We start from the raw sequence: 13,693 nt of genomic DNA on the forward strand, positions 1-13,693 counted from the left end.
GGCGTGTAGTTTGACCTAACAACATCTTTCACATCAGCGAGGCTTGGGGTGTGGTATTAGGGGTGGTAGGAGCCACACGTAGCCCATAAGGCTAGGGTGCCCCAAGGCACCCATGGGTGCAGGATAAGACCCGCAAGGGGTCCAGGAGTTTACGTGCCCAAGGAGACGCAAGGCAGCCTCCCGAACCTACTGAACATCAAAGACGTGGTGGGCGAGAAATAGAGGGTGCCCTTGGGCTGAATTGGCACGGAGGAGGGCCTTAAGGAGATCATGGCCCTCCTAAAGGACCCCGCTGTGACAGTGTTCTTAAATCGAGCAACTTATGGTGGGTCGTCATCTGAGACTGCCATAACATTAAATACATAGCAGAGTTCGAGTAAAATCATGGAGCAGGAGACATACAATTCTCCTTCAAGGAGTTCAGTCACAAACCTGCAGGGATCAAGTAGTGTTTCTCATTTTGCAGTGTTTCAAAATTGCTATCAATGAATGAATGTGCTTCCACCGAGAGCTGAACCTAAAAGGCTGAATTTGCAGCTTCAGAAGAATAGGGTCTCTTATTCCACAGGCAAGTTTGTGAAAGAGTGCGTGTTATAGATACAGATGTTGCCTTTGTGCTTCAATAATTTTTTATGGCAGCACAAAGCTAAGCAAATATGTCCACACCCCTTGCACCACAAATTGTGGAGATGAAGGTAGTATCAATTTGTGTTACTATTTAGCTTTGGAATTCTGTTTTATGACGGGAGAGCATGGGCAGCTGGGAGCTGCCTGCGCTCTCCCATCATCCCAGACAGGTGCTCCAGGGGTTCAAGGGACCCAAACATGCATGCCCTGGGAATTCCCACAGAGGATCAGGCCCCTCAAGCTCTAGAAGTACCTGTCCAGCTTCCCTTGCTGACTGAGATGTGCCCTTAGGCCAGGGGCGGGCAATTATTTCAGGCGGAGGGCCGCTTACTGAGTTTTGGCAAGCCATTGAGGGCCTCATGACAGGCAGTCAGGGGCAGATCAATATTAATTTTCTAAATTTTTTTAGGGGCCCTTCAGCCTGGATAGACTGGCCTGGCAGGACGCATCTGGCCCGCAGGCTGCATTTTGCCCATCCTTGCCCTAGGCGCTCTCAAGATTTGGTAGTGGTTCCAAACCAGGTACATAACCAGATGGTAGACATTTCCAGCCAGTGTCCAGGAAAGATTCTCTGTGTTCCTTCCAGTCCAGTAGGTGCTCATTAGCTGCTTCGGATTCAGCCGAGTCAGGGGACGGTGATTCAGATCACTGTCCCGAATCAACTTGGCCGAATCTGAGTCGGAGATTTGGCCACCACCAAATTGGACGAGTCTCCAAATCAGACAGGACCCATCCCCTGCCCGATCTCCCAGCCCTGTCAATGGCTGCCTCTCCTTCCCCCCCCCCCCCCCCCCAGATCTTCAAACATAAAAAAAGTCCCACTGTCACTGGCTGCTGTCAGGTGGGGGTGGGGGGTGATCCCTGCTGCCCTGTGCTGCGAGTCCCCAGAAGCCCCAACGATTGCTGCAGCAGCTGGTGAGTGCGGGGCTTTTTTAAAGTGCTGGGATGCTGGGGCCGGGCGGGGCAGCCATTGATGGGGCTGGGAGAGTGGGTGGGGGTTGAGGGGCACTTGGGGGCTGGGGGAGCAGGTATGGGATGGGGCCTGCTAGGGATCCCCCCCATGGTCCCATTCCACCTCCTCCAGCCCCCTGCCCCATACTTACTGGCACAGAGCCCGGGGCCAGCTCCCTGCAGCAGCGAGCGGGGACTGCCCGAATCTCCAAAGCTCTCCAAATCTTTTTTGAATCGATTCGGACCTTTTTATTGGTCTCCCAATTCAATTTGGATTCCAAGATTTGGCCACTGAATTGGGCCGAATCTCCTCCAAATCAAATCGGCACCCAAAGTTTCACACAGGCCTAGTGCTCATCTGCCATCCTTTTGAGACTGGGGAACATGCAAAACAACACAAGGCTCTTACAGAAAAGTTAGAGTATCAACCTCCTGAAGGTGTCAAGTAATTCCTTTGTTACTGGGGTGTAGGTTGTAGCCATGTTGGTCTAAGGACATAGGCAGACAAGATTCTTTGGGTTGGTCTAATAAAAGATATCAGATTCACCCAAAGAACCTTGTCTGCGTAAGTAATTCCTTTGAGGTTCCAAATCCAAGTAAATGATGATCATATTTTCATCTAGCCAAAAACATTACTACTATGATAGAGATCAACATCCAAGGGGAACCCAATTATACACCTAGAAACAATTTAGCTAGGAAGACTGGTTGAGAAGAGAGAATAATCTCTCTTCTGTATAAGCAACACATAAAAAGGAAAATGGGCAGGCTTGGCCTAGCAAACAGTGAAAATAAATAAATCAGAATGGGACCTAGATCATGAAGTTCTGAATCTTACCTTGCAGAACTATGACTGCCCAGTTACTGACCATTTTTCCAGTTACAGGAATAGAAAACTATCAAAGTAGTTCACCAAGGAAGCAAATTCTAGGCACTGGCAATGGATCCTCTCTCAGATGGAGAGAGGGCTCTCCCAAGGCTTGATTTGCAAGAGGATTCACAAGATAAAGCCAAAAAACCCAACAAATGTAATGATTCTAGCTTCATGCTGACAGAGGAGACCATATTTTAGATTCGATTGGCTTGGATCTCCACTAGAAACCCTACTAAATCTAACAGTAAAAGCCATGATCCTTCACCAAGGTCCTTTCTCCTAATGGTCCACAACTGACATCACAGTTATTGAGAGCACCTGAGCTTTCCTCCCAACTGATTGGTTATCTGCTCTCCTCTCAATGGGTGTCAAGACTGAAGACATGCTTCTCTATCAGGACAAGGTTTGGCTTATGGCATCAAGATACAAAAACTACAAAGAACTTTACCTTCCAGCTGTTCTGGATTTTTTCAGGATGGTATGAACAAGGTAATTGAGCTAGTATCATAACATATGATATGTTACAAAGTTTCAAACTTATGGGCTTTCTGTACTCAGCAGTAAACTATCTACTACTTGGAAATCTTGGACCAATCAGATGGGCTTGACTTGCAATCAGACCAGTCTTTTCTGAATAGGATGTACTATTCCAGTGAACTGCTGATATCAATCTTGTTTGTTTTTTGGTGGCTGTCCCAAATCTGCTAGACAAAATGTGGAGTTGGAAGTATTATTCATGCAGAAACTTAACTGTGTTGCATGATGACAATGGGGTATTAAAGATCCCAGAGTGTTTTTATGTGAAAGGGAAAGTCTGTGTGTGACAGACTGGGGAATATGTTTAGTTACAGCATATCCATTCTGCTTTATACTGAGTAGTCTTCAATGGCTTGAAGTTGTAGAAAAGTGATTTTAGATTGGATATCTGGAAAAACGTCCTGTGAGAATAGTGAGGCAGTGGAATAGACTGTCTAGGAAAGTTGTGGACCGGAGGTGTTCAAGAAGAGGTTGGACAACCACTGTTCAGATGTAGCTATGCCTATTTCCACTATGGATATTTATCATGCTTCTGGGCATTGCTGGTTGCTCCTGCCTGCCTCCCCACCCCCCTTTGTTTCTGTTATATTTGTCAGGGTGTTTTTAAGCCTCCCCAGAGCATTGGGGTGTGCTGATTCTCATGCTAGAAGCAAATCAGGAGGTTCCTGTCTAGAGTGTTTGCCCCTCCACTCCATATTTGGGGTCAGGAAGGAATTTTACCCCATGATCAGACTGGTATGGACTGTGGGGGGGTTGCCTTCTTCTGTAGTGGGGGGCATGCCCCCCCCCCCCCCCCCAGGACCTCTTGACAACATTTTATAGAAGTGGGATTTTGGCTGCGGTGGTTCCCCTGTGGCAAGTTAGGTCTATGTTGCGTCAGGGTTGAGGGTAGTCTTATGTAAAGTTTCTGATCAGGTAGGCAAGTATTTCAGTTGGAGGGCTACTAAATGAGTTTTGGTGAGCTGTCAAGGGCCACAAGGGTTGCCCTGCCACTTGACAGGTGCCCCACCTCTGGTTACCATCTTGGGACTGGAAATTCTGCCCCTAACCCATGACCTTTACCACCACAAGTCCCTCCCCTTGCCCTAGAGTAGGTGCTTGCATCACCTCTGGGGGGAGTCTGTTCCAGACGTTGGACACTCGGACTGTAAAGAAGTTTTTCCTTATATCAAGTCTGCACAGCCTTCTAGAAGTTTGTGGCTGTTAGACCTTGTTATCCCTTGTGGGGCCCTGGTGCACAACTGTTCTCCCAGATCCTGGTGCACCCCCTTATGTAGTTGTAGGCTGCCACCAAGTCCCCCTGAGCCTTCTCTTTTCCAGGCTGAAGAGTCCCATGTCCCTTACCCTCTCCTTGTAAGGCTTGCTTCCTTGGCCTTTGATCATATGGGTGGCTCTCCTCTGGACTCTTTCAAGCTTATTCCACAACCCTCCTGAAATGGGGGGACCCAAAACTGAAGGCAGTAATCCAGGGAGGATGACGCCCCTGGTTTTGCTTGAGATGCATCAGTGGGTGCATGCCAGAATTTGGTTTGTTCTGCTGATCATGGCATTGCACTGGGGGCTCACATTCATCTTGTGGTCAATCAAGACCCCCAAGTCTCTTTCATTTGCAGTACTAGTGAGTGTAGCACCGCTGAGCCTGTAAGTATGATGCTGGTGTTTTCTCCCAAGATGTGAAGTACCCTGCATTTCTCTACATTGAATGTCATCAGGTTTTGGTCCACCCACTTTGCGAGCGTGTCCAGGTTGGCCTATATCCCCAGCCTGTCCTCCAGCGTGACCACCTTCCCCATAGTTTAGTGTCGGCCATGAACTTTGCCAGTCCGCATCCAACACCAGAATCCAGATCATTAATGAAGATATTGAAGAGTACCGGTCTAAGCACTGAGCCCTGGGGAACTCCACTGGTAACCTTGTGCCACGTTGATTTGCTCCCATCAACTAGTACCCTTTGGGTCTGACCCCAGAGCCAGTTCCACAGCCATTGGACTGTGAGCTGGTCAAGCCCACAATTCCCCAGGTTGGTCATAAGGGCGTCATGGGAGACCAAGTCAAAGGCCTTCTTGAAATCCAGATAAATGACATCAACCTCAACTCCCTTGTACAGGCAATGTGTCATCTGGTCATAGAAGGAGATGAGATTGGTCAGGCAAGACCTTCCAGTAATAAAACCATGTTGGCTGGCATTCAATAGGTTGCCTTCCATTAGCCTGTTGCAGATGGATCCCTTGATAATTTTGTCTAAGATCTTTCCAGGGATGAACATCAGACTGATAGGTCTGTAATTCCCTGCATCTTCCTTCCTTCCTTTCTTGAAGATTGCAACCACATTGGCTCTTTTCCATTCTTCCAGTACATCACCCAAGCACCATGAGTTTTCAAATATCTTGGCCATAGGGCACGCTATGATGTTTGCCAGCTCTTTTAAAACTCCCAGGTGCAATCCGTCCAGGCCCATGGACTTATGGATGTCAAGCCTCTTGAGGTGTTCTCTCACTTGATCAATGTCAATTGTGGGCCCATCTCTCAAGCCCTGGATGCTTTGCATCCTGTCTGACAGCATAAGCCCCTTGGGCGGGTGGAAAATTGATGCAAAGTAATTGTTTAGGAGATCGGTCTTTTCTTGGGTGTCAGATGTCAGCTGCCCCATTTGATCTTGCAGGAGGCCAATGTTGCTTTTGTTTTTCCTCTGACTTCCCATGTATCTGAAGAACAACTTTTTGATATCCTTGATTCTGGTGGCTAGCCTGATTTTGGTTACTGCTTTGGCTTTTCTGGACCGCTCCCTACAGGTATGGGCAAGTGCTGAATGATGATTTCAGTTTTCCATCTGGTGTAGGCTTTTAAGTTTCAGGTCAGGAGACCCAGAACCTCCCTGTTGAGCAAAGGGGCCTTCCCTGTTCTCTGACTGCATTTCCTGTGGGACAGGATGGACTTCCCTTGCGCTTTGAGGATTCAATTCTTTAGGAACAACTATTCCTCATGGACTCCCCACATGGTTCCTCATGGTTTGTGTGAGGGTATGGCGGTACGTGTGGGGAGGGCACAGGGTATGTTGTGGAGGGGTATATTTGTGGAGGGGCTTGTGGGGGCAGAGTGGGGGTGTGGGAGTTGGAGGGATGTGGAGACCCCCCACACACTCCTCCCTATGGTCCACAGCCTCTGCCACTGTTAGCAGCAAGTGGTGGGCCCTCAAGGCACTCGTGGCCTGCTCGGTGTTTGCTGCCTGGTAGCACACAGCTCCAGCCAGAGCTGCATGTGGCGGCAAGGAGCACAGCCAGGCTGGTCCACCTCTATCGCGTGGGCCTTTCCACGCATGAGGGTGGAACAGGGTGCACAGGCTGGATGAGGTACAATTAATTGGTGGGTCCCTGAAAGCCAGATGAAATTGCCTGGCAGCATAGGCGGCAGAAAGCCAGGGCTAACAGGGCTTAGCACCCCGAAACTGGGCTAGCAACAGCAGCTTGAGTGCCACCATCATAGTGCCATACCCAGCACCACCACTGCACACTCCTCTTCCCCTGGATGCACAGCACCAGCACATGCCAGCCCTGTAATAGCCCGGCAGGAGGAGGGGCAGGATTAGGCAGGCAGTGCCCCCCAATACTATTTTCTAGTGCTGCTTACGCCTGGCGGACCATATTTTGCCTGCCCTTGACTTAGATTATGGTTGTATGGGATGGTTTGGATGGGGACACTCTTGCCTCAGGCAGGGAGTTGGACTGGATGGTCTCTGGGGTCCTTTCCAGCCTTCTTTCCTATTACTCTAATGAAGTACTGAATATACTATACATTGAAAAAATTATATCTAAGAGACCACTGAATATACTCTACTTTACCTTGGAAAAACTACATCTAAGAAAACTTACTTGAAAAGACTGCAATTTAAGATGTTTTTGCCTTCCTCTGTAGCAGGAGCCGTGGCCTTCTACCTGGGATCTTGAGAGTGTATTAACAATCTCTTACACAAGCAAGATGTTGGCTACTGTGGCTCCCCTGGTTTACCTGTGGGTATTAGGTCTATGTTGTGTCAGGGTTGAGAGTAGTCTTAGTACAGTTTAGATAATGGTTGTATGGGACGGTTTGGATGAGGATGATCCTGCCTCAGGTAGGGGATTGGATTAGATCTGGGTGGGCAAATATTTTGGGCAGAGGGCCACTTACTGAGTTTTGGCAAGTCATTGAGGGCCGCGTGACAGGCAGCCCAGGGCAGATAAATATTAATTTTCTAAATTTTTTAGGGGCCCCGCGGGCCAGATAGAATGGCCTGACAGGCCATATTCAGCCCCCGGGGCCGCATTTTGCCCACCCCTGGACTAGATGACCTCTGGGGTCCCTTCCAGCCCTACTCTGATATTCTATGACGCCTATACAGAATCAGACTGAAACTCATTGGAATGAAGGGATGGGTTGCCCTTTCTGCTACCTTTTTGCCTTTGTGCTTCAAGAAAAAGTCCATTAGCTGACAGGATAATTTGTTGCACTTGCTACAAGAACATTAGAAAGTCCATTAAACTATCAGTTCAACCGTACCTGTAGACAAATACGACTACGCCCCAACATAACCAAGTTTGTCAAATCAGGTCTTTAAGATAGGAGGAGACTAATCAGCAGATGGACTCTCGATGACTTGTCAGTGATCTGAGTGACTAGTCAAATGGTTTAGAGATTATAAAGGATTTGGCTAGCTGGTTCTCTCTCCTTTGTTTCCTCACAGCTCACCTAGTACAGTGCTGGAATAGTTTGACTATCTGCCTGGCCCAATTTACAGAGAAATATGTTATTCTTTAGCCTATTATTTCAGGTAGCTGATTTCTATTTAAGTTCATCCTTTTCAAAACTTCTTCACCAGTGGAGGAAGCTGTAGAGATCCAGCTATTTTCAATGCACTTGTATACCCTCAGCATTCAAATGCCTATTTTATTCTGGTAAAGTTATAAAAATTAAATCACTGCCTTGTTTGTATAATGCAAAAAGCATGAGCTGGTTCTCTACAGGAAGCTGTACAGCAAAGCAAGAAAAAGCAGAGGCGTTCCACTCTAAACACGTACTTGGCGGGGCCCTGGCACCAAGGACGGGAGATGTGCTACCAGGGAGAGCGCTAGGTGGCTTTGAAAGGATGAAAAATGAAGGGAAAGAGTGCAACAGGGCTCCAAAGGAGTGAGTGAGGCCTGACCATGCATGCATTTCACCTCCCAGAGGAAAGTGAAACTTAAAATGCTGTGATGTGGAGTGAAACCCAATCCCTAAAGCAGAAGAAATGGGAATGGAAACCGCACAGTCCCTGCCCTGGAGGAAGCTGTCAGTACTGGGGTGGGGGCCTCCGAGCACACCGCGCGCCCCCGCTGTTTAGAGGGGCCGCTTAGTCCCGCCCTCTGCAAGCAAGCAGCGTTTCATGCCCCAGCCCAGGGCTTCGCTCACAAAACAAATCATATGCTACGAGTCAAACACCTCCTATAACGTCTTTGCATTTTAATTCCTCTTCGCTGCCTGCACTTGAGGGGGTCTCGAGGTGCCACGAGGCCAATCCTGGAGCCGCAGCCCCGGGCGCGTAACTCGCAGGTGGCTCCGGGGCGGCGGTAGCAGCGCTCTCCTTGTCTCCCCCCCCTTTCCGAGACCAGTTTCCTCTGCCCGCAGGCAGTCCCACGCGGGGACCCCTCGCTGCTCCCCGGCACGGACGCCTGCCGCCCAAGTTGATTTTTTATTCCCGGCTGGAGCCAAGTTCAGCCTCGCGGCTTCCCTCGCCTCGCCCGAGAGCCCTTCCCTGGCTGCGGCAGCGCCGGGCTGGGCGCCCTGGGGCCCGGGGCGCCTTTGCACGGGGCCGAGGCCGCCGCCGGCTTCGCCCGCTGCCGGGCAGCTGGAGCGGGCCGGCGCTGACACCAGCCGCTCCCGCCCGGCCCCGGCCCCTGACTCGCCGGGCCGCGCCGCGCCGCGCCCAGCGCAGACGCGGGGCCGGGGGGGGAAGCGGCGCCTCCTCCCCTGCAAGGCGGAAGCGGGCGCCAGAGCAGCCGCAGCGCGGCCGGGCCCGGGCCGGGGCCTCGTGGCGCGGGCGCAGGTAGGGGCCGGGCCGGGCCGGGGGCGAAAGCGATGCGCGGCCGCGAGGTGCCGCCTGCGGCGTCTGAGCCGAGCCGGGGGGTCCTGCCCTGCCTGAGCCGAGCGGGGCCGCCGGGGACCTTTCCCCACCCCCAGCCGCAGCCTAGGGAGATTCCCCGGCGGAGGGGAGGGGTGGGGAGGCGGGTGCTGCCGGCGCCTTCCCCAGAGCAGAGCTTGATTTGAGAGAGGCCTGTTGTGGCCGTGGCCTCCCCGTGGCAGCCGGGGCCGGGCTGCCTAGGATGGGCAGGCCCGGGAGAGCAGCAATTGGCACGCTTCTCCTGAAGCCCGGAAAAGCTGCCCCCAGAGCCGCCCTTGCCATTGAATATCGTGGGGGCCCTGCAGCATCTGGGTGCGCCGGGGCTTGGCGTCAGCCGCATGGCAGTGGAGGTAAAGGTTGGGCCGGTGGGAGAAGAGCCCCGGGGGTCCGAGGAGGACGGCGCCAGAGCGGAAAATAACAGTTCTTGCCACCGGTAGCGCGGGCCGGCCTGTAGGCGTCCCGCCCGGAGAGGTTGGCAGGCTGAGCGCCCGAGAAAGTGCGGCGTACTCCATCCACGCCCACTAAGCCAATGCACAGTTGGCGTTGCTGCATAATGCAATCCCAGACCCAATTTGTTGCCTCTTGCTTATGTGGTAATAAAGCCTGCTTAAGTGTTTACATGTTAAATGCATGTCCTGCTTAAGCATACGCTGCCTTTCCTCCCACTATAACTCAGTTGTGTCTGTGCCCAGGCCTGGCACGCACTCCCTTCAACTCTTGGGTGGAGGATGCCCTCCCTTAAGGGACTGTTGTAAGGGTCTACTTCATAACTATTTGTGCTGTCTTTAACTTTATCTGAAACAGGGAAGGGGAAGGACCTGTCAAAGGTCTGGTGGGAAAAGTCTTGAAAATGAAGGGAGCCACTTATTTTCAAGGCTGCTAATATGATATGACAGTCATGTCCATGCTGTGTGCTTAACCGGCACTAATTCTTTACATTAAATTTAGATAAGTGCAAAATCTGTAAGTGCATAGTTGTCCCCCCTCCTTTTTTAAAATGTATTAATTCCCAGGGCTATGCATTCAAGCAGCATTCATACACTTCTGCAGTCTAATGGTTTTGGGAACCAGATCTTCTTTTTTGCTTTGCTTTGTCCCTGGACCGTAAGACCTCTAGTTCTACTTTATTCTCAGGGGGTTGTTTTTACATGTCAAGGCTTAGCTGTTATGCATGCAAAACAGAACTGGAACAGTTCCCCGGCTAACTAACATACAAGAGAGAGCATTACATTTCATCTTGGCAAAGCAGGCAATGTTCCTTCCCCTCCAAAGCAAAAGCAGTAAAAAGAATAAAATGAGAATAATATCAAAATCTATTATATGTCATCACTCCTTAATCATTGGGAAGAATGATTTAAACAATAAGGTAAATTGCAGTAGATTCCTACACAGAACTGCTGACTCAATAACAGAATGGGTGTTTACAAATGATGAGAAAATGAAACTAAGTCTAGTGGTAATTCAGAAAGGATCCGTTCATCAGGGCTGTTCCACCTCTGTCCACATGCTGTGGGGGTGGATTCCTGCCCACCCTGGCAGGCCGCAGACCTCTGTCTCCTACTGCATGGGCTGCTGCTGTGCTGCAAAAGGAGAGGTAGCCACCAATCCACAGGCCATTCATAGGTTGCCAGTTGCACAGCCCTGAATTGTGTAATAAGAATAAAAAAGGAGATGTTGAGATGGAGAGTTTTCTTACCCTTCATCCAAAGTATAAAGAAATTTGAGACATTTATGGAGTAATTTGCAGAAAATAAGCCTTGTAAAAATCATATATGGGGAGGAGGAGATATTAATAAAAGGGCTGTATCTTTGAATTAAGACTCCGTATCTGTCATTTTCTCCTAATCTATTTCTCCATTTTATGTTCCTTTTTCTTTGTTCACTTACATTATGGGATGTCTTTTATGTTTTCTGTCTTATTTCTTCCCAAAATTTCACATCCTTTCTGAGATGCCCTAATAACTTTGGTCAATATTAGCTGAACTTGAATGCAAATCTGTTAGAAGAGTAAATGGATCTGAAGAGAAATAGGAGAGGCAGAAAATTTAGCGGAGTCAGAAAAATGAAAAAGGAATAAACAGATGTTGCATGTTTGTGAAAAGATGCCATCTGAGCTGTTTTAAGGAGGGAGAGGTACAGTGAAGCTGGGATGGGAATGGAGATGGAACAAAAGCAACTGAGATTAAATAATGACATTTTACAGAGTTATTGATAGAAAGCAGATGGGAGATAATGAAAACGAAATCACTGTGTCTCTCTAATCTTTTAAATTGAAGGTATAAGGACTGTATACCTTACTTATGCTGCTCAGATCAGGCAGCAGGTCAGGCATGCCGCCTATTTTGTATCAGAGCTGCACATATACAGATTCTGAGGGTTAACAGTGGTATAACTATCAGTAGAAATGTTAGAGCTTTGATCTGATTCCTGTTTTTGCTGCCTCAGGTAATGGTCAGTATTTTGTACCATACTGCAAATGTCTTGCTTCCTGTTTATGCTTATCCAGGTATGAAGTCCTAGCTTCTCTAGCATGCTAATCTGGGTTGTAGTTGCTCGTGGCTCATTCATTTACTTTTGGTAGATCTTGTTCCAAATTTGCTTTTCAAATAAGAGTGGGAGAGAAGAGGGGACCACCTACTAAATTTTCTTTTGGACTGTCTTTTCCTGCATTCCCTCCTTTTTTCCTGTGGCAAAAAATGTACTAAATTGTTACAGACTTTGTTTTATAAATCAATAATTTCTTCAAAATTCAGCCTGAGTAATCTTGTTGATAAACTTGTAGATGCTTATTGCACAGGAAGTTTTCTGTTATTTTTTTACTGTAGTCACTGGGAACTCGATACACTTCTTTGCCTTAAAGTTCAAGGGCCTTGGATAGATTTGTTGTTTCAGTTGTCAGTCAGTATTTCTAACTAGAATAGTTGAAATGCTTCAAATTACATATCAACCGTGATTATTTATCTGGCTAAAGCCAAGCTATTTGGAGCTTGAAGAAGAAACAGCTTTACATTGAAGAAACAGCTTTCAATACTTCCTTATTTCAGAGCCAAAATACCTTAATAGTATATCAGTCTACCACTGTCCACTCTGTTAGCTAACTTGACTCAGCTGTATAAATTGTTATAGTTCCTGTAGAAATTCTGTTTGTCTTAACGGAAGAAACACTTTTCATATTATTTGAATGTTGTGGTTATATTCCCTATCTTTTATATATGTTGTTATATCTTTTTCATTCCCCACCTTGAGTCTTTTAAATGGAAGGCAGGGCTGAAGACCTTAATCTCTGATGAGTTTTATACCTAAAGCCTAAATTTTCATTTCTGGCAGTATTTAGCATGAAATTATTTATTTTCTTTTTCCCTTCTACTCCCTCTCATTGATTTATCTCTGGAGTAATATCTTCAGTTTTATGATAAAGTATTCATTTTCCTTTTAAATATTTTTAAATTATTATTTTTTTTTAAGATTGAAAAGAAAACGACTTATCAAGAGCAAACATGCAGAGCACTTCAAATTATCTGTGGCTTTTGTCTGATGTTCTGGGACAAGGAGCAACTGCAAATGTTTTTCGTGGACGGCATAAGGTTTGTACAGAGGAAACAAGCTGGACACCATATCAGGTTATCTTCACAAGAACAAAGATTCTTACAATTAATTTTAAATATTTTTCTTGCCCTGTTTTTCTTTGTTAATGTACGGCACTTTTTTCTTTTGGTTAATAGAGAGGAAAGGACTGTACAGTAAACTTGAATGAAATGCCATAAGCTAGGTTCAGTAGGAAAAAAATAAGTTTGGCTTCTTTCCTTTGAAAACCCTTGATTCTGCTCTGTCCATGTCGTGTGTGTGTTATTTCCCCCCTCCCCCCCCCAAGCAGATTGAGTCCCCTGTGGTGAGGGAGGGGGTGGGGCTGGGGCAGGGGCAGGTGCTGCACAACCAGGGCAGGGCGCGGGGTGGAGCTGCACCTTGTGCAGGGAGCTGGGGGCAGCTCCTGCAGCTGCATGCATCCCAGGAGGGCATGGGGGGTGCATATCCCCTGGATCTATGCGCCGGGTGAAAGCAGGCTGCTGGTGGGGCAGCTGGGCTGTGCTGGGCTCGGAGCAGGCGGCCGTGACTCTGGGAGGGAGCGAGGGCTCCAATTTGATTGAATTCAGTATGCATTTTTAAGAAAAAAGTGTACCTTACCTAGCATTTTACTTTTCCCTTGTAATTCAGATTTCTAAAAGTAGGTTTCTTATCTTTGTTGTTGTTATCTGTTATACATACTGAAATAACTTGTAAAATATGACATAACATTTCACTGAGCTTGCTCTTTCCGTTTAAAGTCCTATTCATATGGACAGTGCAAATAAATAGCTGTTTCCTGGTTTTTATGCATGCATAAGTACAGTGCTGTAGAGCTTGGGTTTCCAACAAACCAAGGGACTAGTTAAATAAAAATTATCAAAAAGATTTTTGTGGCCTAATTACTAAACATAAATATTCTTACTAAACATAAATGGTATTTTAAATTGGAAAGAAATGTATAGATCTGCCTAGGTGAGGTTTTTGAAACATTGATTTTAGCTGTCCTTTTT

The 13,693-nt window shown here is 47.8% G+C and overlaps 1 protein-coding gene across 3 annotated transcripts in view; it reads left to right on the forward strand.

The window, feature by feature from the left end:
* The first annotated feature begins 8,942 nt into the window (after nt 1-8,942).
* The window catches only part of TBK1 (TANK binding kinase 1), a 43,912-nt gene continuing 39,161 nt past the window's right edge, over nt 8,943-13,693 (forward strand). Inside the window, exons 1-2 of one of the 3 annotated variants that reach the window (XM_059726057.1) lie at nt 8,943-9,044; nt 12,585-12,739. In XM_059726057.1, coding sequence (XP_059582040.1) covers nt 12,617-12,739 — 123 coding nt within the window. In that variant the 5' untranslated portion in view covers nt 8,943-9,044; nt 12,585-12,616. Of the gene's footprint in view, nt 9,045-9,267; nt 9,470-12,584; nt 12,740-13,693 lie in introns of those variants that run through there. The other 2 variants (XM_059726058.1, XM_019493108.2) reach the window with 2 other exon arrangements.

This window comes from Alligator mississippiensis, chromosome 4 (assembly GCF_030867095.1).
Source record: "Alligator mississippiensis isolate rAllMis1 chromosome 4, rAllMis1, whole genome shotgun sequence".
NCBI classification, from domain to species: domain Eukaryota; kingdom Metazoa; phylum Chordata; order Crocodylia; family Alligatoridae; genus Alligator; species Alligator mississippiensis.